A 27,884-nucleotide genomic window follows, 5' to 3' on the forward strand; every position below is an offset into this window, starting at 1 on the left:
CTGGCGACACGCCCATCAGCTTACTCATAGGTCTCCTTGAGCTCTCGCCAGCGCGCCGCGGCGGCGGCGGGCCCGCCGCCGCCGTCGAGGGTCGCGGAGAGGAAGGGCGCGCCGTCGACGTTGGAGAAGAAGACGCTCAGCGCGGCGTCGCCGTCGGGCGCGCGCCGGTCGTCGAAGGACACGTCGCGGCAGCGGGCGGCGTCGATGACGATCTCGGCGCCGTTGGCGCAGCGGAGGGCGACGAGGTCCCGTCCCGACGCGGGCTTGTTCGCGGCATAGGCCGTGAAGACGCCCGAGAGCGACATCATCGCGTCGTCGGACCGGAGCGAGAGCTTCGTCGGGCCGAGGCGGCCGTCGAAGATGTCCGCCAGGCGCAGCGCGCCCGGCGACACCTCGGGCAGCGGCGCGGCGGCGGGGACGGGAGGCAGGGGGCTCTCCTCGGGCACCGGCGCGGCGGCGGGAGGCGGCGGCAGGGGGCTCGGCGACACCTGCAGGCCCTGCACGCGGCTCGCGGCGGCCGGGGGCGGAGGCAGGGGGCTCGCGGCGGCGGGGGCCGGAGGCAGGGGATTCTCCGGCGGCGCGGCCTCGGCGACCTTGTCCGCGAGGTCGCCCATGACCTGCTTGAGCTCGCCGAGCTTCTTCTGCCGGCCCGCGGTGGCGATGATGTTCGACGCCCACTGCTTCTGGAACTCGACGGGCGACATGCTCTTGAGCGGCTTCGCGTTCGGCGCCGCGGGCGGCGCGCCGCCCGACGTCACGGACGCCCACGCGGGCTCGGCGCTGGGCGCCTCGGGCACGAGCACGCGCGAGCCCTCCGGCGGCGGCGGCGGGCCGGGGCCCATCTGGGGCGCGACCGGCACGCGTTGCGCCTGCACGGGGGCGGTCGCCTCCATCTGCGGCGCGACCGGGACGCGCTCGGTCTGCACGGGGACGGTCTCCTCGAGCTGGGGCGCGACGGGGACGCGCTCGGTCTGCACGGGGACGGTCTGATCCAGCTGGGGCGCGACCGGGACGCGCTCCGTCTGCACGGGGACGGTCTGATCCAGCTGGGGCGCGACCGGGACGCGCCGCGCCTGCTCGACGCGGGCCTGCTCCTGGCGGAGCCGCTCCTCGCGCGCCTGCTGCGCCCGCAGCTCCGCCTCGCGCTGCCGCGCCGCCGCCTCGGCCTCGGCCTGCTGCTTGGCCTCGGCCTGCTCGCGCCGGAGCTGCTCCTCGCGCTCGCGCGCCTGGGCCTCGGCCGCGAGCTGCTGCTGCCGGATCTGCTCGCGCTCGCGCTCCTTCGCGGCCTCCGCCTCCCGGGCGACCTCGCGCTCGCGCTCGCGCTCGGCTTCGAGCTTCTCGAGCGCCTCCTTCGCCGCGAGGTCAACGCGCGGCGGGCCCGGCGTCGCGGCGACGGGCCGCGGCGGCGGCGGCGCGGGCTTCCGCGAGTTCATGAGCGCCGCGAGCGACTCCGCCGCCGCGGCGTCGTCCGTGCTCGCCGGCCGCGGCGGCGGCGGCGCGCCGCCGGATTTAGAGATGTCCTTGTTCGCCGGGCGCGGGACGTAGTAGCCTTTCTGCTCGCTGCGGATCGTCGCGCGGCGCAGGTGGGGGGCCGCCGGCCTCGTGAAGGCCGACGCCGCCGCGATCATCGCGAGGAAGATGGATTTGAAGGTGGCCATGCTCGCGCCGCTCTCTGCCGGCGACGAGCGCCGACGGTGAATCGCTCGTTGCCGCAAGGATGCCGCAGCTCGCCGCCGCACGCAGTCCGTCCTCTGACTTCGGCAGTGCGTCCCAGCCCTGCGACATGGCCGACCTCATGTCCGCCGTCGGCGGCTTCGCCATGCTCTGCCGCTGCGGCATCGAGAAATGCGTCACGCACGTGACGAGCGACATGGGCGACCGCGTCGTGCTGCCGCCGAGCGTCGAGCCCAAGCACTACGACGTGTCGCTGTCGCTGCGCCTCGAGGAGCACGCCTTCGACGGCGTCTGCGAGATCGTCGTCGACGTCAAGGAGCCCGTGAGCTCGATCACGGTGCACGCCAAGGAGCTGACCTTCGCGTCGGCGTCCGTCGACGGCGCGGCGGCCGTCAAGGTCACGGTCGACGAGGAGGCGACGACGGCGACGGCGCTGCTCATGGGCCCGCTCAAGGTCGGCGAGCACCGGCTCGCGTTCGTCTACTCCGGCGTGCTGAACAACCTCATGGCGGGCTTCTACCGGTCGACGTACACGGACATCGACGGCAACAAGAAGCTCATGGCGTCGACGCAGTTCGAGAGCATCGACGCGCGGCGCTGCTTCCCCGGCTGGGACGAGCCGCGGCGCAAGGCGACGTTCACGTGCGCGCTCCGGTGCCCGAGCCACATGACGGCGCTGAGCAACATGCCCGAGTCGCGGCGGAAGAACCACGGCGACGGCACGACGACGACGTCCTTCATGGAGTCGCCGCGCATGTCGACGTACCTGCTCTGCTTCGTCGTCGGCGAGTTCGACCACGTGTCGGCCGTGTCGAAGAACGGCGTCCTGATCCGCGCGTTCACGCCGCCGGGCAAGCCCGAGCTCGGCGAGTTCGCGCTCCGCTGCGCCGTCAAGTCGCTCGACGCCTACGACGAGACGTTCCAGATCCCCTACCCGCTGCCCAAGAGCGACATGGTCCGCGCCGGCGTCGCGAGCCGTGCTTCTTTCGCGCGAATCATCCCCGCGTAGGTCGCCATCCCCGAGTTCGCGGCCGGCGCGATGGAGAACTGGGGCCTCGTGACGTACCGCGAGGTCGACATGCTCGTGGACCTGAAGACGGCGTCGAGCCGCCAGCTCCAGCGCGTCGCCGAGGTCGTCATCCACGAGCTCGCGCACCAGTGGTTCGGCAACCTGGTGACGATGGAGTGGTGGGAGGACCTCTGGCTCAACGAGGGCTTCGCGACGTGGATGGAGACGGGCGCGCGTCCGCGGCGTCCGGTTCCGAGAGACCGACGAACCGTCGCGCCTCGCTTTTCGCCGACGGCGCCCGGCAGGTCTGCGCGGAGCTCTACCCCGAGTGGTCCATGTGGGAGCAGTTCATCACAGACATGCAGGGCCGCGCGCTGCAGCTCGACGCGCTCCGGTCGTCGCACCCGATCCAGGTGCCCATCAAGAACGCCGAGGAGGTCGAGCAGGTCTTCGACGCGATCTCCTACTGCAAGGGCGGGTCCGTGGTCCGCATGGTCCACGCCGTCGTCGGCGAGACGGACTTCGTCGGCGGCCTGCGCGCCTCAGCGTCCTGCGGCGATGACGATTTCGAGAGATTTTGGCCGGGGAAACGATGAACAACCGTCGTGCTCGGTAGGCGCGCCTACATGAAGGAGTTCCAGTACGGCAACGCGACGACGGACGACCTGTGGGCGGCGTGGGAGAAGGCGAGCGGCAAGCCCGTGCGCGACATGATGAACAACTGGACGAAGCAGACGGGGTTCCCGGTCCTGGAGCTCGAAAAGGTCGAGGCCGACGGGTCGCTCGCGGCGTCCCGCGGCCGCGACGATTTTCGAGAGATTCGGGGTGGGAACACAACGACATGCTTGGTAGGTCGCTCGTGCTGTCGCAGCGCCGCTTCTTCGCCGACGGCGCCGCGGACGACGCGGCCGCGACGTGGACCGTGCCGCTCTTCGCGGCGACGGCGGCGTCGGGCGAGACGTCGCTGGGCCTCATGCCCGGCAAGGCCGCGACCGTGGCCTTCGGCGGCGCCGCGGGCGCGCCCTACGTGAAGCTGAACGCGGGCCAGCACGCGCCGCTGCGCTGCAAGTACCCCGACGCGATGATGCCCGCGTTCGCCGAGGCCATCCGGCGCCGCGAGCTGCCGCCGGCGGACCGCATCGGCCTGCTGAGCGACGCCGCGGCGCTGTCGCGCGCCGGCGACCTCGACTTCGCGCTCTACCTCGAGATCCTCTTCGCCTTCGAGGGCGAGGACGACGCGACGGTCTGGTCGCAGGTCCTGGCGCAGCTCCTCGGCCTCATCAAGACGCTCCGCGGCGCCGACGACCGCTGCGCGGGCCTCTACGCGGCCTTCAAGAAGCTCGCGAGCGCGGCCCTCATCGCGCCGACGGTGGCCTCCGTGGGCTGGGACCCGAAGGACGAGGACGCGCACCTCACGAAGAAGCTCCGCGGCGAGGTCATCTCCGCGCTCCCGTCGTTCTGCGACGACGACGCGGCGGTGCTCGCCGAGGCGACCCGGCGCTTCGACCTCTTCAAGGCCGGCGACAAGGACGCGCTCCCCGCCGAGTACCAGTCCGCGGCCTACAAGCTCGTCCTCGCCGCGGACGCGGGCCGCTACGCCGAGGTCAAGGCGCTCTACGACTCGCTCCCGCTCAACGAGGAGCGCAAGTCGTGCCTCGTCGGCCTCGGCGCCGCGCCGACGCCCGAGCTCCGCGACGCGGCGCTGGACCTCGCCCTCTCGGAGGACGTCAAGCTCCAGGACTTCTTCTACGTCGCGCTCTCGATGCACGGCTCGTCCGTCGCCGCGCGCGACCACACGTGGGCCCACTTCCGCGAAAACTTCGCCAAGTACCAGGCGAAGATCGGCGACTCGGGCTCGTCCCTCATGGACGCCGTCGTCACGGGCGCCTGCTCGGGCTACTCGTCCGAGGCCGCGGCCGCCGAGATCGTCGCGTTCTTCGACGCGAACCCGCTCCCGCGCAACGAGCGCAAGATCAGCCAGACCGTCGAGGCCATCAAGTCCTCGGCCAAGTACGTCGAGACCATCCTCCAGTCCGACGCCCAGGCCTGGCTCGACGCGAAGCTGAAGGCGCGCTGAGGGGACCGCGTGGGAGATTGGGAGGCGTACGGTGCGGAGCCGAGGCAACGTTGGCTAAATCTTCGAATACTCATCTTTCGGAGCCTCGATCGTGCCGTCCGTGCTTGTATTGCTCGACGCCGTCCTCGTCCGCCGAGCCGCTGCTCGTCGCTCGTCGCCCGCGCCGACGCTCTCTCGCGCTCGGGAAGGGCTGCGGCGCGCCGACGCTCGCCGCGCGCCGCGCCCCGCGCCGTCGGCCGCGCCGCCCGCCGCGCCGCCGCCGACGAGAGCCATGGGCCGCGCGATGAGGACATTCGTCGTCGCCCTCGCGGCGCCCGGCGCCGGCGCGTCGCTCCTCCCCGGCGGGTCGACGTCGCGCGCCGCGGCGCCGGCGCCCGACGAGTTCTCGTCGACGTCCGCGGACGCGCCGCGGCCGAACATGCTTTTGACCGTCGTCGACGACTGGGGCTCGGGCGACGTGTCCTACAACGACGCCGCGCTGCACACGCCCGAGCTCCAGCGCATGAGCGAGCACGGCTTCGTGCTCGACAACTTCTACGCCGCGCCGACGTGCACGCCGTCGCGCGCGATGCTCATGACGGGCCGCTACAACATCCGGAACGGCATGCAGGACAGCGTCATCCACTCGACGGAGCCCCGGGGCGTGCCCCTCGACGAGCGCTTTTTATCCCAAAAACTGAGCGACGCGGGCTACCGCACGGCCGCGATCGGCAAGTGGCACCTGGGCATGCACCGCGACGCGTACACGCCGCTGAAGCGGGGCTTCGACCTCTTCTACGGCATCCTCACGGGCGGCGGCTCCCACACGGGCCACTTCTCCGTGTCCCAGCCCTTCACGGTGCGCGGCCAGAGCGAGACGACGATCTGGCAGGGCTACAACCTCTGGGAGAACGGCCAGGTCTCGCCGGACAACTACGGCACGACGCACAGCACGCACCTCTACACGGCCAAGGCCAAGGAGTACATCGAGGCCTTCGAGTCCGAGGACTTTAGCCTCGATTCCTTCTTCGCCGTGCCCGAGGTCGTCGACGCCAAGAAGGGCGACGCCAAGAAGGGCGACGCGAAGAAGGGCGACGACAAAAAGGGCGACGACAAAAAGGACGCGAAGAAGGACGACGCGAAGAAGGGCGGCGCCCACCGCCGCCTCGCCGCCTCGGGCAAGGCGCCGTGGTTCGTCTACCTGAGCTACCAGGCCGTCCACGACCCCGTGACCGTCGGGGACGACCGCTACGTCTCGGAGACGGCGTGCGCGAACGTCACGGAGGCGTCGCCCGCGTCGCGCCACGACAGCGCGATCTCGACGACGAACCGGCCGACGCTCTGCGGCATGATCGCGGAGATCGACGACGGGCTCAAGACCCTGCGCCTGAGTTTGGAGAACGCGCAGGCCTGGGCGCAGACGATCTTCGTCGTGCTCAGCGACAACGGCGGCGTCCGCGCGCACGGCTCCGCCAACTACCCGCTCCGGGGCGAGAAGGCCCAGTACTACGAGGGCGGCGTCAAGGTCCCCGCGGTGCTCGCGGGCGGCTACGTCGAGGAGGCGCTCCGCCGCGCGGGCGGCGCCGAGCGGCTCCGGTCCGCGTCGCTCGCGCACATCACGGACGTCCACGCGACGTTCCTGAGCCTCGCGGGCTACGAGGGCGGCGACGACGACAAGCCCCTCGACGGCGTGTCGCTCTTCTCCCACCTCGTGCAGAGCGCGTCGGGCGTCGCCGGCGCCGCGCCGCCGCGGTCCGACGTGCTCATCAACATCAACAGCGCGCTCTTCGCCGGCAGCGGCGCCATCCGCGTCGGCGACCACAAGCTCATGGTCAACCCCGAGCCCAACGAGTCGTCGATCTACAGCAAGGTCCGCAAGGCGCTCGCGGCCCAAAAGGGCGCCGTGCCCACGGACACGTTCCAGTCCATCGTCGCCCAGGCCCACAAGGACGCCCTCGGCGCGCCGTCCATCTCCCTCTTCGACCTGAAGAAGAACCCCTACGAGCGCACGGACTGCGCGACGTCGGACCCCGCGGAGTCGTGCAACCTCTACGACGTCGCGGCCTACGCGGACGTCCGCGCGGATCTCGAGCAGAAGTGGGCGTCCTGGCAGCAGGAGGCCCAGCCCTCGACCTTCGCCTGGGAGGACGACGGGCCCCTCGCGGACCCGGCGCTCTTCGGCTCCGTCTGGGCGCCGTGGCGCGACGGCGACGACACGCCCAAGGCCCACTACTTCGGGCTCCTCGCCATGGAGAAGGACGGCGACGCCGCCGACGCCGCCGCCGCGGACGACGCGAAGGACTTCGCGGCGCGCTACCAGGCGACGGAGAGCTCGCTCGCCGTCGACGCGCGCGCCGTCGCGGCCGCGCCCGCGGGCCTGTCCACGGGCCTCGTCGCGCTCGTCTCCTTCTTCGTCGGCGCCGTCCTCTCGAACAAGCTCATGGACCCGCGCAAGCGCGGCCGCGTCGAGCTGCCCTGAATTTTGACTCTCTCCCCGCTTCTTCGTTTTTTTAAAAGCAGCTTATTTTTCTACACAACGAGTACGCTGGCATCCTGAGACGGCCCGGGGGTCGCGCGTGTCGTTCGAACATGCCCGCTGTTGCATTGATGGCGGCGCGCACCACCGAGGCAGGCTTATGGCCGACGGAGGCTCGCATTCCGAGCCAGGCCCGGCGGACGAGCCCGCGCGCACACTGCAACGCATCGGCATCTTCGACTCCAGTGTCGGGCTGGAGACCCGCATCGATAGAGCCCGCCCGCGCCGCTGCCGCGACTCGACGTCCGTGCGCAGCGCGAAGGTCTCGTCGGCGCGTGCTAATTTCCGACGCTATGGACGCCGCGGCCGCGGCAAGGCAGGCGGTGAGGGACGATGACGTAGACGCGCTGCGCGCAGCAATCGCCGCGGGAGCGGATCCAAACGCATCGATTCACTCACACCAAAAAATTATTCCGTTGCTGGCGCTCGCCGCAGGGAAGGGACATCTCGGAATTTGCGAGCTGCTTGTGGCCTCGGGAGCGGATGTGAACGCTTTCTCACACCACACTGACGTATGCTCTGTCCCCGTGCTCTTCGGCGCAATAGGCGGCCGCTCCAGACATCCAGATGGCGCTCAGCTGGCCTGTGCCCGTCTGCTTCTAGATGCGGGCGCTGACCCCAACGCTTTAAGTACTCATCACTCTGAAGCAGAGCCAAATCTCATTGAGAACACCTCATGCGCACTGATCCAAGCGGTTTTACAATCAAATGACGGGACTGAGATGGTGCAGCTTCTCATCGATAAGGGTGCCATGACTGAACCAGAGAACGGTTTCGGGACCGCCCTCTTGAATGCTCTCGGTCTCGGCAAGCGCAAGACTGCGCTCATGTTGCTCCGCGCCGGCGCCGCCATGAAGGTGCTGTACCGCCGTGACATCACGGACACGAACGAGGCCCTGCACGACTTTCTAGCCGACGTCATCAGTAAAGGGGGCTGGGAACGGCACGTGCAGCGCCACCGCGACAGGCTCCTGGGCGTCATCTCGCACTGCGTCCGGCTTCCGCATGACGCCAAGGTCACCATCCTTGACTTTTGGTCGCCGCCGGGTGGTAGCTAGCTGGAGTTAATTCCACGGGCGCCGGGTTCAGAATATAGACCAGAGATTACTCAAAGCTCAGCGAGTACTTCTTGATCTCCGCGAGGATCACGTTCGTCGGCACGAGGTTCTTCGCGAAGGGCGGCGGCCGGCGCCAGGCCTTGCGGACGATCTCCTGGAAGCGCGTGTAGTAGAGGAGGAGCTGCGTGAGGACCTGCTTGAGGACCTCCATGCCGTTGACAAAATTCGCAAAGTAGGAGAGCACGTCCGAGTTGACCTGGAGGATCGCGTTCTTCCACGTCGCCGCGAAGTCGCGCGTGAGGCGCTCGACGAGGGGCGCGTCGAGGTTCAGGTCGCCCGTGCGGTCCGGCGTGCGCATCTCCGCCTCGGTCTGCTTCACGAAGCCGATCATCTTCGCGAAGCCCTCGGCGAGCGCGTCCTCGACGAAGAGCTCGCGCTGCCGCGCGAGCTCGGCCGTGAAGTGGGCGACGTTGTCGCCCGCCTCGAGGCCGCGCTCGAGGAAGATGGACAGGATCTGGTCGTAGTTGTTGATGAGGAAGACGACGCGGTCCTTGGGCTCGCGGAGCCGGCCGCCGAGGCGGCCGAGCAGGTCGCACGTCGACGCGCGGAGCCGCGCGGCGAACGCGTGGGCCTCCTTCGCCGCCGCGTCGCCGGCGCCGTTGTCGGGCGCCGCGGGCGGCGCGGGCAGCAGCGCGGCGACGGACGCGTGGAGCTCCGCGTAGCGCCGCGCGACGTAGTGCGGCAGCACGCCCGGCGGCCCGAGGTTCCGCGGGTCCGCCTTCGCGACGCTGTCCAGGTTCGCCGTGAGGATGGCGTCGAGCCGCGGCTTCAGCAGGCGCTCGCAGGACGCGAAGAAGCCGTCGAGCGCCGCGACGGCCGTCTCGGGCCGCTTCGCGGCGTCCGCGCGCGCGCGCCGCACGAGCCGCAGCACGAGCAGCAGGCCCACGACGTCGTGGCACGCGAAGAGCTTGTTCTCGAGGTGCTCCACCGTCGCCGACAGCGCCTTGGCGAAGATCTCCGCGACGGTCGCCTGCACGGCGTCGCTCCGGCCGCCGCCGTAGAGGAACGCGGACACGAACTGGAGCTCCGACGCGGCCGCGTCGGCCAGGTGGCGCAGCGAGCTCCGGAAGAGCTCCTCGAAGGGGTAGGACGCCTTCTCCGCGATGGCGACGTGCACGAGGATCGGCGGCGCGGCGAGCCGGTCGAGGACCCGCGCGCGGTCGCCGAGGCTGAAGCCGTCGCCGCGCTTCGTCAGCGACACGCGGCTCGTGAACTGGCTCCGCATGGCGTGCTCCTCGACGGCGACGACGTCGAACTTGTTCGCGACCTCGAGGTCGTGCTTGTCGAGCGCCGCGTGGTACGCGCGGAAGAGCGCGTGGAGCGTCTTCGCCATCGACTCGACGTACGTCGTCCGCACCTCCGCCGCGTGGTCCGGCGCGTGGCCCTCGAGGAAGCGGTAGAGGTAGGAGTACTTGGCCAGCTGCGTGCGCTGCAGGAGGTGGATGTTCGTCTGCGACGTCCGCAGCGCCTCGATCTTCTCGAGCAGGTAGTCGCGGCACCGGAGGCTCGCCTTCTGCTCGAGCTTGTCGTGCAGCGGCGCCGCGTCGCCGACGGCCCGGGCGCCGACGCAGGCCGCGCGCCAGCCCGCGTCGGCGCCGGCCTTGATCTCGCCGCCGCCGCGCGCGTAGCGCAGCGTCGAGTCCAGCGCCGTCACCGCCGACAGGAACCGCTCGTCCACGGGCCCGTCGCAGACCGCGACGGCGACGTCCGGCGACAGCGCGACGGCGGCGAGGAACGCGCCGAGCCGCGCCTCCGTCGCCCGCCGGTTCCGCAGCTTCACGGACATGCGCTTCGACTCCCTCTGGAGAGACCGGAGCTCGCGCGACGCGGACCCGAGGTCGAACTCGAAGCCGAGCAGCGTCTCCTGCATCTTCGCCAGGATGCCGTCGCAGCGCTGCATCTGCGCGTGCAGGTCCGCGACCTGCGACGACTGCTGCACGTAGTCCCGCACGCTCTCGACCTCGACCTCGCGCAGCTCGCGCTCCACTTTTTTCGAGTACTCGATCAACGTCGTGCCGCGCTTCAGCGCGTCGCTCACGAACGCGTCCGACTCGAGCATGGCCAGGTCCTGCTCCATCTCCGCCTGGTCCACGGCGGCGAGCGACTGGTCGGCCATCGGTGTCTTTATGCGCGCGCAGGCCGGCCGCCGGGCGCTGTCTGTGGATGTTGCGCGCGCTCTGGGCGCCTTGTCGAGCGCGCGCGACTTCCGACGCTTGCGCGGGTGGCTATGCGGTTCGCGCTGCGCTTGTGGGTGTGCGCCGCGACAGATGCGTGCGAACGCCGCTCGACGACGTCGACCGCGGCGGGCGCGACGACGCGTCGGTGGAGACGGCGCTGCTCGATCGCGGCACGATCACGCCACCGTCGCCGACGCCGGGCACCACCGCGGTTGCCGCACGATGGTCTCGCGACGAAACCGCAGCAGCAATCGCGTGCGCCGCGTCGCAGCGTTCGCGCTCGTCGCGCTTCCCGGCGCGCGCGCCTTCCGGCCGTCGCGGCTCCTGGCAAAGCAGCGCCTGCGAACGCATGCGCTGCAAGCGGAGGCCTTCGGCGCGCACGGCTCACAAGTGGACAAGCCCGTCGCCTTCCAGGGCGAGCACGGCGCCTACTCCGAGGAGGCGTGCTTCCAGCATTTCGGCGACACGGTGACGACGCTGCCGTGCGCGTCGTTCGAGGAGCTCTTCGCGGCCGTAGAAAGCGGCGAGGCGGCGTACGGCGTGCTGCCCATGGAGAACTCGCAGGCCGGGTCCATCAACAAGGCCTACGACCTGCTCATGGACTTCGACCTGCGCGTCCACGGCGAGACGATCCTCCGCGTGCAGCACTCGCTGCTCGCGCTGCCGCGGGGCCCGGACGACCCGCCGGCGGTCCGCGTCCGGAGCCACCCGCAGGCGCTGGCGCAGTGCGAGCGCTACATCAGCGCCAACGGCCTCACCATCGAGGCGGGCTCCGACACGGCGGGCAGCGCCAAGGAGATCGCGGCCGACGGCGAGCTCGAGGTCGCGGCGATCTGCTCCAAGTTCGCGGCCGCGCGCTACGGCCTCGAGGTGCTGGCCCTGGGCATCGAGGACTACAAGTTCAACTTCACGCGCTTCTTCATCCTCGCCAAGGGCGACGCGTCGCCGCCCCTCACGATCCCCAAGACGTCCGTCATCTTCGCCGTCGGCGACAAGCCCGGCGCGCTCTGCGCGGCGCTCGAGGAGTTCTCCAAGCGCAACGTCAACCTCGTCAAGCTCGAGTCGCGGCCGCGCCGCCGCACGGCCATGCCGGGCTTCAACTACATCTTCTACCTCGACTTCGAGGGCCACCACACCGACGAGCCCTGCCGCGACGCGATCGTCGGCCTCCTCTCGAGCTGCGCCTTCGTCAAGCTCCTCGGCTCCTACGACGCCGCGCCGCCCGTCGTCGAGCAGCTCGCCAACGCCGAGGACACCACGGTCGTCAACGACCCCTCCCTCATGCAGATCTAGGAGACGCGTAACGTTCGGACGAGCAGCGCCCGCATCGCCGCGGCGGGGTCGCCGGCGAGGCCGACCTCCCGCGCCGCGTACGGCGGCGCGCCGTCGGCCGTCACGGGCAGCGTCGCGTAGGGCGACCGCGTCGCGTTGGCGAGGTGCGCGTAGTACCGCGCGTGCGGATTCGGCAGGCCGAGCTCGAGCAGCGCGCACCGTGCGCAGAAGAGCGCGTTCGTGAGCCCCGCGCCGTGGACGCCGACGACCAACGCCGCGGGGCGAAAGAGCCGCAGCGTCGCCGCCGCGTCCGCGGGCGCCTCGTCGGAGAAGATCGTCGTCGCCAAATCGAACTCCGACGCGACGCGCTCCGCCGCGTCGAGGACCGCGCGCTCCGCGTCGGCCGCGAGCCGCCGCGTCGGCGCGCGCCGCCGGAGCACGACGACGACGGTCCTGCGCTCGGGAGGCCGGCCCGCGGCGCCGAGGGCCGCGCGGACGACGCGCAGCGCCGCGAAGGGCGGCAGGTGCCACGCCGCGACGTCGTCGTCGGGCCTCGCCGTCGCCCAGTCGACGAAGAGCAGCCGACCGACGGAGGCCCGCGCGGACGCGGCGCGCGCGAAGCGCCGCGGGACGACGTCGAGGCCTTCGACCCGGCCCATCTCGACGCCCGCGCGGCGCAGGAAGCCGTCGACGAACGCGTGGCGCGTCCGCGTGAGCGCGTCCCGCGGCACGAGCAGCGCGGCGTCGCGCGCGACGCGGCTGCCGAGGATCAATCGAGGCAGCAGATCGGTAATGAAGTGGTAGTAGCCCGCGCAGAGCGGCGTCGCGCCGAGCAGCGCCACCGGAAATTCGCGACGGTCGCGAAAGTACGTCTTCTCGTAGCGCCCGTCGCGAGCAAACAAGTTCGCTTCGAGGAACGTCTGGTCGCCGTGCCACGTTCGCAGCGGTCGGAGATCTCCGTGACGCAGCGCGACGCCGTCGTTGCCGACGACCCAGGCGCCGCGTTGCTCCCGGAGCACGACGCTCTTGCCGTCGGCGCCGCGCGCGAGCGCGCGCGTCCGGCTCCAGCGCGCCCAGCCGCCGGCTCGCGGGTGGACGGCCGCCCACCGCGCGAGCGTCGACGCCGCCGCGGCGCTGAAGTTCGCCGCGACGCGCGCGAGCGGCTCCTCGGTCACGAGCTCCGTCGCGCGCGCCCACTCGTAGAGCGCCGCGGCGTTTCGCGTATGCGCGGCCTCCGCGAAGGTCCGCCGCGCGTTCGCGACGTCGCCGGCGTAGGCGTAGGCCTTGCCGAGGTCCACGAGCGATCGCGACGCGGCGCGCCGCAGGAACGGTACCGCGGTCGCGTACTCGAAGACGTTGGCCAGCGCCGCGCCGACGCGCTGCGCCGCGTCGATGGGGAAGCGATCCGGCCGTGCGACGCAGTGCGCGGCCTCGAGCGCTGCGTCGCGCCGCTCGTCACCGCGCGCGCGCTGCGCGCGATCGAGCCAGCGATGCGCGCAGCGCTCGTCAGCGGCGCCGAGGCTCAGGAGCACCAGGAGCACTCGATGCGCCATGAAATCACAGCGCTGCATCGGCGAGCCAGACGACGCACCATAATTGAGGGCTCGGCTTTGAAGTCGTTGAACATCAAACAAAACGCTTTGGCAGCTCTCGTGCGACCGCCTTTCGCTCTCCGGCGGCGGCGGCCGTGGGGCAGCCCGGCCGACGGCCATGGTCGCGCAGCTGTGCCCGTCGAGCTGCCTCATCCTGTGCACGTCGACGATCCTGGAGCTGCTGCCGCCGCAGCACCTCGTCGACGCGGACATGGAGTGCCCGAGCTCCTGCGTGCACGCCTGCGTCGAGGCGAGCCGCGTCCACGAGCGGAGCGGCGGGAGCTTCGGCCAGTCGCTGAAGGACAACTTCGAGATGATCTCCATCATCGCGTCCGTGATCCTGGCGCTGCTGGGCCACTGGATCAACCGGCAGCGGGAGATGGAGAGCGAGCGGCGGCGGCTCCGGCTCGAGCGGCTCGACGCGCAGCTCCGGGACTACTTCGGCCCCATCGCCGCGAACCTCCTATCGTCCAAACTCGCCTTCAACACGCTCATGCGCACCTGGAGCCGCCACACGCACGCGAGCCCCGGGGAGACGCCCGCGGCCAAGTACTTCCGAGTGCTGCGCCGCGCGGAGAAGCTCGAGCACGCGAGCGGCGAGATCGAGGTCGAGTGGGTGCGCGACAGCTGGATCAGCTTCCACACGCAGATCGTCGGGCCCATCCACAAGCAGACCATGCACATCCTCCAGAGCAAGAGCCACCTCTACGACGGCTCGTACAGCACGCAGATGCTCCAGTTCATCGCGCACCAGATCGAGTACGACCTGCTGATGCTGCGCTGGGCCCAGGGCGAGTACAACATGCTCATCAACACCGTCGAGTTCCCCCAGGGCTTCGAGGCGACGGTGGCCAAGGAGATGGCGCGGCTCCGCGAGGAGCAGCAGGACCTCATCGTCGGCCGCGACCGCGACCACGAGAAGGACAGCGCGTGGCAGAAGGCGTCGGCGGCCATCTCCAAGGCCACGGCGGGCTCCGTGGACGCGGAGCGCCGCGCGTCCATCAACGCCAAGCACAACATCGAGCTCGTCTCCGCGGGCGACGGTCAGCCGCCCCAGGAGCGGTCGAAGGTGAGCCGGCTCTCGTCGCAGCTCCGCGCGTCCGCGCACGCGAACCCCATGCTCAAGGACGTCGCCAAGGGCATCCTGGGCCACACGGACGCGCTCAAGCACCTCCACAACCGCGAGTCGTCGCCGAGCGCGGCGCTCAAGTCGTCCGTGTCCGAGGCGCTCGAGGGCCTCGACCTCGGCGAGTCCGCCTTCGGCGAGGACGTCAACGGGTCGCCGGAGGCGCCGAAGAACGGCATCACGCGCCTCTTCCCCGCGGGCTCGGGCGAGAGCGAATGACGCCAGCGGGTGGCGGACCCCGGCCCCGTCACCCCGTTCCGGGGGCCCACGTCGCCCGACGCGCCGGCGACGGTCTCGCTCCCGACGAGCCCCCTCGAGGGCGCCGCCGCCGACCCCCTCGGCGCGCTCCTCAAGGCCCAGGAGACCCAGCCCAACGCGCGCAAGGCCGCGACCTGCTGCGGCCCCTGGAAGGCCTGAGTCGACCCGAGGCGCGACCCATGACGAAGTCCATGACGGGCCCCTCCCGGCCCCGAAACACCTCCGCGCCGCCGCTGCCGCCGCTTGTACCGCCGGCAGTCGGCCTCTTCTTTCTGCGCGCGCTAGCTCACTAACATGCGCACAATACGTTACTTCTCTCGCGCGATGCTCGCGTCCGGCAGGAGGCTCTTCGGGATGATGCTCACGGTCGGCGGCCGGTCCTCGCCGTACTCGACGGTGCTGCCGAGGCGCAGCGGCGAGCTCCAGCCCAGGTAGCCCTTGGACGACGACACGCTGCCGCTGAGCCCGTCCTCGCGGTCCGTCTGGCCGCAGTAGTCCTCGCACTGCACGCCGCAGTACGCGTCGTTCTTGCCGCCGGAGACGCGGTTGCAATTCGTCGTGCAGTCCTTGATGCAGTCCGCGCCGGCCAGCGCTTGAGTTGGTATGGAAAGGAGTGCGCCGATGATGGCGTGTCGGCGTGTGTGGGTACGATGGCGTGATGGCGTGTCGGCTGCGTCGAGGTGCGACCGATGTTGTATTTCGGCGATTTGCGGTCGTTTTTGCGGCGCGGCAAGCGTCGATAGGCGTGGCGCGACATCTGTGCGATGGTTCCACGCGTGTGCGACGACCACGCAGCTCAATAGAAGCATGAATCGAGCTGCCATCGTGTCGAGCGCGCCGCGGCAAGGCTCAAGTTGCAGCAAGGTTGCCGTTCTCTGCGGCGAAATTGCAGCACTCTCGTGACCTCACCGAGCGCGTCGTCGGCGCCGCGGCCCAGGGCGCTTCGAGCCGCACCAGGGGGCCTCCGAGACGAATACAAAATAATATCATGAACAACGACGACATTTTGTCCATGTTCGACCCCGTGCGAGCCTCGCCAGCTCGCGCGCAACCGAACCTCCCGCAATCCGACGAGCAGCAGTTCGCGAGCCTCTGCGGCGTGGACCTCGCGACGGCCGCCGTCCACATCAACGCCGCGCGCGCGCGCGGCGCGGGCCTCGAGGAGGCCGTCGACGCGTTCTACTCGAACGGCGGCGCGCACGTGCGGCCGGACCCGGCGCCGCCGGCGCCGCGGCCCGCGTCGCGGTCCGACGCCGAGGTCGACGCGGACGCGGCGTTCGCGCGCGCGCTCGCCGAGGAGGACAAGGACCGGTCCGGGCGGACGCACGCGATCGACGAGATCGTGCGCCAGCTCGAGGACATGGGCTTCGGCAAGGCGATGGCGCTCGACGCGGCCCAGGAGTGCAAGACGCTCGAGGACGCGACGCACTTCTGCCTCAACGGCGGCGTCGCGCCGTCGACCATGGCGGCGGCGCCCCAGGCCATGCCCGTCGCCGTCGCCGTGCCCGACGGCGCGCCGCCGCGCGCGCCCGACGGGCCGGACCCGGCGGCGTGCGCGCGCGTGCTCAAGGTCGGCCGGCTCTACAAGCTGTCGCGCGCGAACAGCCTGCGGGGCGCGCGCTGGCAGAAGCGGACCTTCGCGCTGCGGAACTGCGAGCTCGGCTACGGCCCGAACGACGCCGCGGCGCAGTCGGGCGAGGCGATGAAGGGCGTGCCCATCTGGGGCTGCTACGCGCTCAAGGAGCCGCCGCACCAGGGCAAGGACCACGTCTTCGCCGTCTACAGCGGCGCCGACGGCGGGCCCGGCGCGCCGCGCGCGACCCTGGCCATGCTCGCGGCCGACGACGCCGCGACGTGCGCCGAGTGGCTCCGCGCGGTCTACGCGGCGTCGGGCCGCACGGGCATGCTCCTGCGCGTCGGCGACGACGCCGTCGCGTCGACGCTGCTGTGCGTCTGCGCGGCGGAGCCCGGCGACGTGTCGGCGAACTTCGAGGCCGGGGGCAACGCGACGGGCAAAGTCGTCGTGAGCCGGTGCGCGGGCGGCCTCGCGCGCGTCGGCGTCCGCGTCGGCGACGAGCTCACGGCGCTCGACGGGAACCCGCTGCCCTACATGGAGGCCGCGCCCCTGGGCCGCCTCCTGGCGACGGCGCGGCGGCCCTTCGAGCTCACGATCCGCCGGCCGCGCAACGCGCCGTCGGCCGGCGGCGCCGCGCCGCGCGCGCGGCCCGTCGCCGCGCCCCAGGAGTCGGAGATCGACCTGCTCGGCCTCGACACGCCGACGGTCGTCGAGCCCGTGCGGAGCTTCGACTTCGACGCCGCCGCCGCCGCGCCGCCGCCGCCGCCCGCGCCGCCGCTCTCGCCGCCCGCGGCCGCGGCGCCGGACCCCGTCGTCGGCCTCGTCGCCAAGGCCCTCGACCACGACGCGCGCGGCGGCGCGGCCAAGGCCCGCGGCGACGCGCGGTCCGCCCTCGCCGAGTACCGCGCCGTCGTCGACACGCTCCTCGAGGCCCAGCCCCTCTACGCCGCGGACGCGGCGACCCGCGAGCGCGTCGCCGCGCGCTTCCCGGGCGTCTCGCTCGCCGCGCTCTACGACGCCGCCGTCGCCAACGTCCGCGACGCCGAGGCCAAGGCCGCCGCGGCCGCCGCGCCGCCGCCGCCGCGCGCGCCGGAGCCCTACGCGTCGCCGCCGCCGCAGCAACAGTACGCGCCGGCGCCGCCGCAGCACCAGTACGCGCCGCAGCAGCAACCGCCGCCGCCCCAGCACGTCGACCCCTTCGCGGAGCTCCCGCCCGCCGCGGCGCCGCCGGTCGTGGCGCCGCCGCCGGTCGTCGCGGCGCCGCCGGTCGTGGCGCCGCCGCCGGCGGAGCTGCCGCCGCCGGACCCCTTCGCGGGCGTCCCGGCGCGGCAGGAGGCCTACGACGACGCGCCGCCGCCCGCGTCGCCGCCGCCGCCGCCGCCGGCGGTCGAGGAGGCGCCGTCGGCGCCCGCGTCGCCGACGAACCACCGGCCGTGCATGGCGGCCTTCGAGTTCGTCGCCGGCGAGGCGTGGCAGCTCTCCGTCGGCGCCGACGAGGACCTCCTCCTCATCGAGACCCACGCCGACGGCTGGTCCGACGTCGTCAAGGCCGACGGCGCCCGGGGCATGGTGCCCGCGAGCTACATCGTGCCCAAGTGAGCGGCGCCCACCGGAATCACATGTATGTCGGAGTAATAGAGTAAGGTGAGTCGCAACTGGTGCCGCAGGCTCCCGAGCCTCGCGATCGTGCAGGGCCGGCCCGGCCGCGGCGTCTTGTCCAGTCGACTCATCCGGAAAAGTTGCCTTTCATGATGGCAGCCCATTAGACGACGACGATGTACCAGGACCGCATCGCCTTCGATCCGCAGCGGCGGCCGACGACGCCGCTGACGCGCTACGAATGGATGCAATGCATCGGCCGCAAAGGCGCGCTGTGCCGGCGCGAGCGCGCGCTCGACTCGCCCAAGGTCTGCGAGATCCGGCCCAACAAGGTCGTCAGAAAGGTGAACATGGGCAGCGCGCACAAGAAGGACGGGTCGACGGAGCGCCGGCTCCGCGTGCTGATCCCCGGCGACGACCGCGTCCGCGAGGGCTGGGTGTCGGCCAAGCTCTTCGTCGCGTGCGGCGCGGACGAGGCCGCGCGCATGGACACGCTCCACGTGCGCGGCCGCGGCGACGCGAGCCCGTTCCGCGCGCCGCCGGCGGCCGTCGCCAAGGAGATCCTCGACGAGGCGCGCACGTCCAGGAGACCGCGGCCCGACCCGGGCTACGTGCACGTGTCGCCGACGGCGGCGCGCGACCTCGGGCTCGAGATGCCGCCGCTGCCGCGGCGCGACGTCGCGCAGCTGCGGCGCCTGCCCTTCCTCGTGTCCGTCCTCGTGCCGACGTCCCCGAACCGGCGCTGGGCGCACCGGTCCCTCTACGAGTGCTTCGCGCGCCAGCACTGGCCCCACAAGGAGCTCGTCGTGCTGGAGACGGGCGACGACCCGAGCCGCTTCGCGGGGTCCTGGCGCGCGTGGATGGACGACGACGGCTTCGGCGGCGGCGGGCCCTGGGAGCAGCGCGCGCGGAGCGCCGACGGCGCGCGCGTCGAGGCCTCCGAGTTCTGGACGCTCCTCGACGACGACCGCGTGACCTACGTCTACGAGCGCGACGACGCGGAGCTCGGCCCGAAGCGCAACGCGCTCGGCGCCATGGCCCGCGGCGAGATCCTTGTCCAGTTCGACGACGACGACGTCTACCTGCCCCACTACCTCGACGCCATGGTCCACGCGCTCCTCCTCGACGACGTCGGCGCCGGCGTCTCGCGCGCTTCGGTCCGCGCGAACCCGCGACCGCAGGTCAACGCGGCGTCGGCCTTCGACCCGACGGTCTCCGACGACCTCGACGAGGATGCCCTCGTGGAGCGCGTCAAGGAGCGCGGACGCGGCGTCCTTGATTTTTCGGGAAACGACGGTTTGTCAAAAAATCCCCTTTTTTTTCGGGAAGGATCGTCTATCCGCAGGCCGCGGCTCGCGAAGCTCGCGCAGTTCGTGTGCTACAACGCGAAGCAGGGCACGCTCCAGCTCTGCGACATGCGCCCGCCGGAGCATGGCGCGCGCCGCACGCACCGCGGCAAGGCCCTCGACGCCTTCGTCATCGCCGACGACTACCATTCGCGCTTCTGGGGCTACGGCTTCTCCTACGCGCGCGCCCCGCGCGCCGCGGAACGTTCCTTCGGCGACGGCGCCCCCGCTAGGTCTACACGGCAGCGTTCCTCAAGCTCGCCCAGTTCGCGCACATCACCTTCGGCGAGGACTACCAGCTCGTCTGCGAGGCCGCGGGCCGCGGCGCGTCGTGCCGCGCGTTCGCGGACGACTCGCGGGACCCGGCCGTGCTCCACGTGCTCCACAACGAGAGCAGCACGCACACGCCGACGACGGCCATCGTCTCCCTCGCGTCGGAGTGCCGCCGGAGGTACGGCCAGGAGCTCGCCCTCCTCTTCGGCGACAACCTCCCCACGACCGTGCCCCACAGCTTCGACCCCTTCAGCGCCTTCAATCGGATGGACTATGGTTGATACTAATAAGCACCAGTGTAGATTCTAGTACTCGAAGAGATACCGTTCGGCCATCCACTCGGATACGCTTCCGATCGTGCGTCGCTACCAGTGCTTGTGAGCTTGTGGTAAAATCAGCTGCCTCAAGCGGCGCGACGACTGTTGGCCTTAGGGCAGTGCCCGTCGACACCGGGGCCCCGCTCCGCAGCGCCACCGCGCCGCCTCCGTCGTCAGTGACCGCTGGTCCGTCGGCAGCCCCGCCGTGATGGCCGAGATTAACGTGGCCGACTTCGAGCCGACCGATGAGAACGACGTCGGGATGAAGGCCTTCTTCGCGAAGCAAATGTCGACCATGCTCCTGAAGCAGGCGGAGGAGTATCTCGCGCACTCCAACATGTGGGCCAAGGCGGCGGGCATCCCGCCGACCCTCACGATCGGCGGCGAGCCCCAGCCGCTGAAGCGGAAGCGCGGCGTCAAGAAGGAGGTCGACGCGCGTTCTCGGCGCCCCGCGAAACACACGCCCACTCACCCATCCGTCCCCGCGCAGCCGAACAAGCCCACGTACAACCCGACGGGCTACATGATGTTCGCCAAGCACATCCGGGATACGGAGGGCGCGCGGCGGCGTCCCGAACGACGACGTTTCGAGCTGGAAACGCGTCGTCGTAGGCGAGGAGCTGCCCAAGGGCAAGGAGGCCATGAGCCACATCGGCAAGCTGTGGAAGGATCTCGAGAAGGACGAATTGAAGGAGTGGGAGGCGAAGGCGGCGCCCGGCCGCGAGCAGTACAAGGTGGCGCTCGCCGAGTACCGCCGCAACAAGGCCGAGAGCATGGACGAGACCAAGTCCGTCGTCGCGGCCGAGCCGCCGAAGAAGAAGGACGACTCCGACTCCGAGGAGGAGGAGGAGGCGCCGGCGGAGAAGGACGACTCCTCCGACGACGACGAGCCCATCAAGAAGGCGAAGAAGGCCGACTCGTCCGACGACTCCGACTCCGACGAGGAGCCCAAGAAGAAGAAGGCGAAGAAGGCCGACTCGTCCGACTCGTCCGACTCCGACGAGGAGCCCAAGAAGAAGGCGAAGAAGGCCGACTCGTCCGACTCCGACGACTCCGACGACGAGTCCGAGACGCAGCCGCCGCCCAAGGCCAAGGCGCCCAAGGCCAAGCCCGCCCCGCCGCCGGCCGCGCCGGTCGCGGAGCCGCCGAGCGCCAAGAAGAAGAAGAAGAAGCGCAAGTCCTCGGACGCCGACGACCAGCCCGCGCCCGCGCCCGAGCCCGAGCCGGTCGCCGCCTCCGAGAAGAAGAAGAAGAAGAAGAAGAAGAAGAAGAGCACGGGGCCCGACCAGTGAGCGGCGACCGCCGCCCGCCGAGGCCGCTCCCGCGCGCGCCGCGCGCCCAGCGAGTGAGCGGCGACCGCCGCCCGCCGAGGCCGCTCCCGCGCGCGCCGCCCGCCGCCTGTTTCCCATTCCGCGCCGGGCCGTTTTTCTCCCCCGACCCCGACCGGCGCGCGAGCGCCGCTGTCCCCTTCCCCCCGGTAACCCGAGTCGCGCCGCGCGCCGACCTAGGGGTCGGACATGGCGGCGAGGCGCGCGTGGGCCTGGGAGAGCGTCTCCGCGACGACGCGCTTCTCCGGCAGGGGCCCGCGGTTCGCGACGAAGTCCGCGCGGTGGCGGAGGATGAAGTCGAGGTGCTTCGCCTCGCGGAAGGCGTCGAGGGCGGCGGCCATCTGGCCCTGGGCGCGGAGCTTGATGGCCTCGACGCGGTGGTCGTTGCGGCCGAGGACGATGACCTCGAGGTAGCGCTTCTCGAGCGCCTCGACGTCCGCGGGCGCCGCGCCCGCGTTCACCGCGGCCTCGATCTTCTCCTCGCAGGAGCGGATCTGCGTGAGGCGCACGGAGAGCGCGAAGTGGCCCGCCGTGAGGGACACGGGCTTGGGCCGGTAGTAGTAGGGCGCGTCGTCGCGCGGCTTGTGCTGCGCGGTCCGCGGCGCGAGCACGCGCGCGCCCGTCGGCGACACGCGGAGCGCCGCGAGGTGCGCGCGGAGGCCGCCGTCGTCGTCCTCCGCCGGCGCCGGCGCCGGCGCGGCGGCGTCGACGGGCTCGCCGAAGAAGGCCCGGGGCGGCGTCGGCGACGCCAGGTCCATGGAGCCCGCGACGCCGAGCGGCGGCGGCGACCCGAGGAGCTGGGCCCAGTCCGTCGAGTCGCCCAGGAGGGACTTGGCCTGCGTCGACTGGGCGCCCAGGGACGCGCCGAGGATGGAGCCGAGGCGCAGCAGGCGCTCGAAGTCGTCGCGGTGGATGCCGCGGCCCGGGCTCACCTTCGCGGCCGCGAAGACGTCCGCGACGACCTCGGCGTCGAAGCCGTGGCTCTGCAAGGACTCGGCCGTGATCGTCTCCGTGCCCGCGGCGTCGACGCCGTCCAGGAACTCGTGGAACATCTTGTCGACGCGGTCCTCGCGGAGGTACGCGCACCGGTGCATCGACGCGACGACGAACGCGTGGTACGAGATGCGGTGGTCGTCCTCGAGGTCGCAGGCCTCGACGATGGCCTCGACCTCGAGGGCCGCGCCGCGCAGGGGCGCGCCGGCGAGCTCGAGGTGGGCGAGGAGCGCCGTCAGGTCGCCGCAGGTCACGAAGCCGTCGCCGTCGACGTCGAGCGCCGCGAACTCCTTCCGCAGCGAATCGAGCTCGCCCATGGTGAGCGTCTCCGCGAGGGCGTTGTAGACGCGCTTGTGGAAGAAGGTCGCGCGCGCGTAGCGCGCCAGGGACGTGAGCGCGGCCGCGCCGAGGGGCGCGGGCACCTCCGCGGCGACGCCGTCGCGCGTGATCCACGCGTGCTCGAGCGCCCGGGCCGCCGTGAGCCGCGCGCGCGCGTCGACGCGCATGAGGCCCTTGACGAGGTCCAGCACCGCCGCCGACGCCCGGGGCCAGGGCCCGAAGTCGAGCGCGTAGTCGCCCTTGAGCACGCGCGCGGTCAGCTCGTTGAGGTCGACGCCGTTGCGCTTCCGCTTCTTCCGCCCCGGCTCGTCGTCGGGCGGCGCGAAGGGCGGCCGCCCGCAGAGGAGGAAGTAGAGGATGACGCCGCAGCTCCACAAATCGCAGGCCTCGCCGTAGCCCGCGGCCTGGCGCGAGATGACCTGTGACGATTTTCTTCGTTTTCCGGTCAAAAGCTCTCGAAACTCGTGACGCCGGAGACGACCTCGGGCGCCATGTAGTAGGGCGTGCCCGCCAGCCGGTGGAGCTCGTGCTGGCCGTCGGCGCGGTAGATGCACGAGAGGCCAAAGTCGATGACCTTGATCACCGGCGGGCCCTCGGCGTCCACGAGCATCACGTTCTCCGGCTTGAGGTCCCGGTGGACGACGCCGACGGCGTGGCACGCGTCGACGGCGCTCAGGAGCTGGCCGAGGATCCGCCGGCTCGCGAGCTCGCTCAGCGCGCCGCCCTCGCGCATGAGCAGATGTAACAAGTCGCCGCCGCCGCAGAGCTCGCTCACGATCCAGGCGTGGTTGTGGTACTCGTAGACGTCCTCGATCTTCAGGATGTGCCTGCGCGGGAGCAAACACTTTCATCTCGGTGAGTCTTTTTGGCGAGTCGCTTTCTCTCATCGAGGTCAGGTTGAATTTGTTTCCTGCTCGGGGACGTGCGCGTGGTCGAGGCGCCGCATGATCTCGACCTCGCGCCGCACCGTGAGCGCGTCGCGGACGTGGCGCTTCGAGAGCTGCTTGCAGGCGAACTTGACGCCGTCGCTGAGGCGCAGGCACTCGTAGACGCGCCCGAAGTGGCCCGCGCCGATCTCCGCGTGGAGCTCGTAGTCCTCGTTGATGTCCGCGCGCCGCGCGCCGCCCGAGAAGATGGACCCCGGCGCGCTCCGCGCCGAGTCGTCGTCGGACACGACCTTCTTCGAGCTGGCGTCGCTCTGCTTGGAATCGCCGCCCGCGACGACCTTGGAGCTCGCCGCGCTCTTCACCGTGGGCGTCCCCTCGGAGTTGATGGGGCTCAGCCCCTCGGCGGCCAGATCGAAAACGACGTCGCGCGGCTCGGCGTCGCCGCCGCTCTCCATGGTGTCGAAGGCGCCGGCGAAGACGCCGCAGTCGAAGCTCATGTTCGTGTCCATCTCGCCGAGGCCGCAGTCCATCATTTTAGAGGGCTGTGCAATGCTAGTTGTTGGCGTCCATGCGCGACGCGGGCTGCCTCGTGGATGGTGAGGTCGTACTTGCTCGAGGATTGTCTGCCCTGGACGTCTTTGTGCGGGTTTTTGCCAAGAGGACGCGCTCGCGCTGTTCACCTCGAAGCGGTCCACGCACGTGCCAAAAAAACTTGTCGAGGCCACCAGGAGCCTATCGCGTGCTCGAGGAACGAGAAACAGCTGCTCTACGCTGCCACATGCTGGCCTCCGCGAGCCCGCTGCTGCGCCGCGGCGCCGCCGCCGGCGCCGCGCTCGTCGCGGCGGCCGCCTACACGGGCAACGAGTACCGCGAGTGGCTGGCCCTGCGCGACGACGCCGTCGTCGCCGAGAAGGACCTGCCGCCGACGCGCGTCGCGCAGCGGAGCCGCGTCGTCTCCGCGCCCGGCGCGCTGTCGGCCGCGGCGCTCGCCAAGATCGAGGCCTGGCACCGGGACCACGAGCGGTCCCTGGGCTCGACGGGGCGCACGGAGTCCAACGGGTCCGCGGCGTTCAAGACGGGCGCGTGGGAGACCAGTTTTTTGCACACCGGCGGCCTTTTCCACCGCGACTGCTCCGACGTGCTCGAGACCCTGAAAGCCGCCGTGCTCCGCGCCGACGCGGCCACGCAGCAGCCCCTGCTCGCGCAGAACGGCGGGCCTATCGACGCCGGCGAGCTCCAGCCGCGGACGATCGAGCGCCACACGGTCCGGCCCGGCGGCTCGCTGCCGTACCCGGAGCACCACGACGCGGGCAGCGTCTACACCATCGACGTGCTGCTCGTCGACCCGGACGAGTTCGGCGGCGGCGACTTCTCGACGCTCGAGGCCGACGGGACCATGCGGGAGCACCGCTTCGGCGCGGCGGGCGACGCGTTCGTGTTCCAGAGCCACAAGTACCACTGCGTCGCGCCCGTGACGCGCGGCGAGCGGCGGGTACTCGTCGTCGAGTTCTGGATCGGCGAGGCGCGGACCTGCGCGCACCGGTGCGAGCACCACTTCGCGCCCTGCGACTACACGGCGACGGAGTCCTTCTGGCGCCGCGCGCTCGCGAACATCGCCGGAGGCACCGTCGGCGGGGGCGATTTTTAATCCCCGGTCTTTTCCGGCGCTTTTAGCGATGCGTCCTAGAGGTAGGGCCCGATGATGGCCTTGATCTCGCGCGGCACCGAGTCCGGGACGCAGTCGCCGAGGAGCGCGGCGACGACCAGCGCGGCCTTGCGCTTGGCGGCGATGCCCGCGTTGCGCACGAGCCACCGCTCGTTGACGTCGCCGCCTCGCGCGAGCTGGACGAGCGCCTCGAGGCCGACGGCTGCCGCGATCGCGACCGCGTTGGCGTCGTTGGTGTACGCGAGGTTGCGCAGCGCCCACGCGGCGGTTGGTTTCGCATTCCCGGGCCCGTTGCGGAAGAGCTCGACGAGCGGCGGAATGGCGCCGGCCTCGGCGATCAGGACCGTGTTGTTTTCGACGTACGCGAGGCTCCACAGCACCTGCACGGCCAACTGTTTGGCCCACGCGCTCCCGTCGCGCAGGAGCTCGACGAGCGGCGCGATGCCGCCGGCCTCGGCGATCGCGACCTTGTTGGCGACGTTGCCGCACGCGAGGCTGTCCAGCGCCAGCGCCGCCACCGACTTCGCTGCGTCGTCGCCCTCGCGCAAGGCGCGGACCAGCCCCTCGATCTCCGCCATGCTTGACCCCTTGACTAACGCCGACGTTTCCTTCAACCTGCAATAAATCTTGCAGTTCATGTGTAGCCCGGGGCCATGGTACCGGTGTCAGGCCACCGGTGTCAGGCCATGGAATGCCGTCCCGTGATGATGGAATTCCTTCTAATTAGCCAGTGCCGGGTACGGATATCGGCGCCCCGGGGTTGGTCGAGCGGGCGAGAGCGAGCAATAGTGCGAGGTCGAGTATGTTCAGAGAGTATGTGCAGGGCGTGTTCAGGGTAGTATGTTCAGAGGTGGATGTGCGCGACGGTCTCGGAGACCGCGTGGGCCGCGTCCGCGAGCCCCGCGTTGAGGACGAGGAAGCCCGCGCCGGAGCCGAGCGCGGAGACGCCGACGCGGCCGCCCGGGAGGATCTCCTCCGGCTCCGCGTCGCCGTCGTAGCGGTGCCGCCACGCGAGGAGGCAGGGCAGCAGGCCGAAGAGGAACGGGTTCGCGATGCCGCCCGTCATCGAGAGCAGCGGCAGGAAGACGTCGCGGCCCGAGAGCGCGAGCAGGAGCGGCGGCGCGAAGGTCCAGGCCGCGTTGAGCGCGTCGTCGTCCTTGCGGTAGCCGCGGACCTCCTCGCTCTGGCTCACGGCGGCGCCGACGAAGGACGTCGTCACGGCGGCCACGGAGAAGACGGAGAGGGCCGCCGCCGCCGCGGGCCGCAGGTCCTCGGGGAGCCCGCGCGCCGCGTCGATGAGCTCGCCCGCGGCCGCGCCGCCGCCGCCGCGGCCGAGCACGGACGCCGTGAAGGCCACGTAGGCGAAGAGCGGCGCCGCGGACCCGAGGACGACGGCCTCGCGGATCTTCGCGCTGTCGCCGTCGAAGCCCTTGGCGATGACGGGCACGACGTTCTGGAAGACGAGCGAGCTCACGAGCACGGGCGCGGCGGACGCGAGCGCGCCCCCGAGCTCCTCCGGCGGCGCGCTCTGGAGCAGGTGGCCGACGTCCACGGATGGCGCCGCGACGGCGAGGAGCGCGACGAGCGCGCCCGTCATGACGACGACGAGCGCGTTGTTCGCCGGCTCCATGACGGCGGGGAACGCGACGAGCGCGGCCGTGAGCGCCGCGTAGGCGACGCGCGGCGCGACGAAGTCGTCGGAGAGGCCCGCGAAGAGCGTGTCGCCGCCAAGGGCGATGTAGGCGCCCATGAGCAGCACGTTCGTCCCCGCGAAGAGGGCCGAGGTCAGCGAGGAGCCGCTCTCGCCCAGCGCGTTCCGGGAGAGCGTGCGGAGGGAGACGTCGTCTTCGCCGTCGCGGATCGCGGCGGCCGCGACCTCGCCGAGGAGGAGACCAGTGCCGACGTTGGCCGTCCAGAGCGCGAAGAGGAGCGCGGAGGACGGGACGAAGCCGGCGGCCGAGGAGACGGTGGGGATGGCTAGGATGCCGCCGCCCACCATGTTCCCGGCGACGAGGGACGCGGCCCCGACGACGCTCAAGGAGGCGGGGAGGGGCTCGAGGAGGGCGCGATCAGCAACTGTGTCCTCGATTGGTGCGCTCAGCCGCGACGATGGCGTTTTCACTCGGGATTTTTGCGCGGGAGCGAGGGCGCACACATGGGCGGCCCCGAGAAGAAGGCATAGGAGCCCAGGGAGGCCCCTGGACTGCAGACCCATAGCGGAAACAGCAAAATTCCTTCGGCCAGCGCGACAATCCTTCGTGGCGCGGCGGTGCAACACGATTTTCAACGGCCACATTTTTCCCCCGAAGCGCACTGCCGGCTAAGCTAAAGTTAACCGGTTCAAAGAGCAGCGAAGCCGTGAAGTTTTGACGTCACGGCTTTGCCTCGCTCCGGGCTCGGACGCGCGATGCAGCGGTTCCAAGACTTGGCGCGGCGCTCGGTCTGTGGACCATGTCGCGCCTTGGGCCCGGCTGTGAGTCGCTCGGGAAAGACCATCGGTCGAAGGCGAGCAACTTAGTTCGCGTCGGGGCAGCCCGTGGATGACGAGAACGGCCATTAACGGTGGGGGGCGACCGACGAGGGGCCCAACTTAGTTCCAGGGGGCGTTTGGGCTGTTAGACTTCGAAGAGACCCCCCCTGGAATGATGTTCCCGAGGGCACTGTCTCGGTTCTAACAGCCCAAACGCCTCATGCATTGCGCGGTGAGCACCGTGTCACCCGCGGCGCCGCACGCCTCCCGGA

General features: G+C 71.1%; 10 protein-coding genes across 10 annotated transcripts; 6 read left to right on the forward strand and 4 right to left on the reverse strand.

Moving 5' to 3' along the window:
• Positions 1-20: 20 nt before the first annotated feature.
• AURANDRAFT_64675 (hypothetical protein) lies at positions 21-1,433 on the reverse strand (the record flags this gene model as incomplete). Its single annotated transcript, XM_009039494.1, has 1 exon — positions 21-1,433. The coding sequence occupies one exon, from the start codon at positions 1,431-1,433 to the stop codon at positions 21-23; it is 1,413 nt and encodes a 470-aa protein (XP_009037742.1).
• A 437-nt stretch (positions 1,434-1,870) lies between these two features.
• Positions 1,871-4,760, forward strand: APN1 (hypothetical protein; the record flags this gene model as incomplete). Its single annotated transcript, XM_009039332.1, has 5 exons — positions 1,871-2,629; positions 2,684-2,932; positions 3,001-3,230; positions 3,300-3,473; positions 3,536-4,760. 5 exons carry the CDS (start codon positions 1,871-1,873, stop codon positions 4,758-4,760), a joined length of 2,637 nt encoding a protein of 878 aa, XP_009037580.1.
• Positions 4,761-5,043: 283 nt separating this feature from the next.
• Positions 5,044-7,218, forward strand: ARS2 (hypothetical protein; the record flags this gene model as incomplete). Its single annotated transcript, XM_009039333.1, has 4 exons — positions 5,044-5,580; positions 5,827-6,005; positions 6,051-6,813; positions 6,853-7,218. 4 exons carry the CDS (start codon positions 5,044-5,046, stop codon positions 7,216-7,218), a joined length of 1,845 nt encoding a protein of 614 aa, XP_009037581.1.
• Positions 7,219-8,361: 1,143 nt separating this feature from the next.
• AURANDRAFT_71762 (hypothetical protein) lies at positions 8,362-10,715 on the reverse strand (the record flags this gene model as incomplete). The annotated part of the gene is made up of 1 exon (XM_009039493.1): positions 8,362-10,715. One exon carries the CDS (start codon positions 10,507-10,509, stop codon positions 8,380-8,382), a length of 2,130 nt encoding a protein of 709 aa, XP_009037741.1.
• A 257-nt stretch (positions 10,716-10,972) lies between these two features.
• Positions 10,973-11,779, forward strand: AURANDRAFT_13767 (hypothetical protein; the record flags this gene model as incomplete). Its single annotated transcript, XM_009039334.1, has 1 exon — positions 10,973-11,779. A coding segment is annotated over one exon (807 nt), but the record flags the coding sequence as incomplete, so codon positions are not given.
• Positions 11,780-13,552: 1,773 nt separating this feature from the next.
• Positions 13,553-14,779, forward strand: AURANDRAFT_64679 (hypothetical protein; the record flags this gene model as incomplete). Its single annotated transcript, XM_009039335.1, has 1 exon — positions 13,553-14,779. The coding sequence occupies one exon, from the start codon at positions 13,553-13,555 to the stop codon at positions 14,777-14,779; it is 1,227 nt and encodes a 408-aa protein (XP_009037583.1).
• Positions 14,780-15,716: 937 nt separating this feature from the next.
• Positions 15,717-18,041, forward strand: AURANDRAFT_71763 (expressed protein; the record flags this gene model as incomplete). Its single annotated transcript, XM_009039336.1, has 1 exon — positions 15,717-18,041. The coding sequence occupies one exon, from the start codon at positions 15,807-15,809 to the stop codon at positions 17,991-17,993; it is 2,187 nt and encodes a 728-aa protein (XP_009037584.1).
• A 4,253-nt stretch (positions 18,042-22,294) lies between these two features.
• On the reverse strand, positions 22,295-23,697 carry AURANDRAFT_1738 (hypothetical protein; the record flags this gene model as incomplete). Its single annotated transcript, XM_009039242.1, has 3 exons — positions 22,295-22,993; positions 23,059-23,403; positions 23,512-23,697. Coding segments are annotated over 3 exons (1,230 nt in total), but the record flags the coding sequence as incomplete, so codon positions are not given.
• Positions 23,698-24,254: 557 nt separating this feature from the next.
• Positions 24,255-25,124, forward strand: AURANDRAFT_64682 (expressed protein; the record flags this gene model as incomplete). Its single annotated transcript, XM_009039337.1, has 1 exon — positions 24,255-25,124. One exon carries the CDS (start codon positions 24,255-24,257, stop codon positions 25,122-25,124), a length of 870 nt encoding a protein of 289 aa, XP_009037585.1.
• Positions 25,125-25,986: 862 nt separating this feature from the next.
• Positions 25,987-26,739, reverse strand: AURANDRAFT_27600 (hypothetical protein; the record flags this gene model as incomplete). The annotated part of the gene is made up of 1 exon (XM_009039492.1): positions 25,987-26,739. One exon carries the CDS (start codon positions 26,737-26,739, stop codon positions 25,987-25,989), a length of 753 nt encoding a protein of 250 aa, XP_009037740.1.
• Between the last annotated feature and the right edge of the window lie 1,145 nt (positions 26,740-27,884).

This window comes from Aureococcus anophagefferens (assembly GCF_000186865.1).
Source record: "Aureococcus anophagefferens unplaced genomic scaffold AURANscaffold_11, whole genome shotgun sequence".
Taxonomy (NCBI): domain Eukaryota; class Pelagophyceae; order Pelagomonadales; family Pelagomonadaceae; genus Aureococcus; species Aureococcus anophagefferens.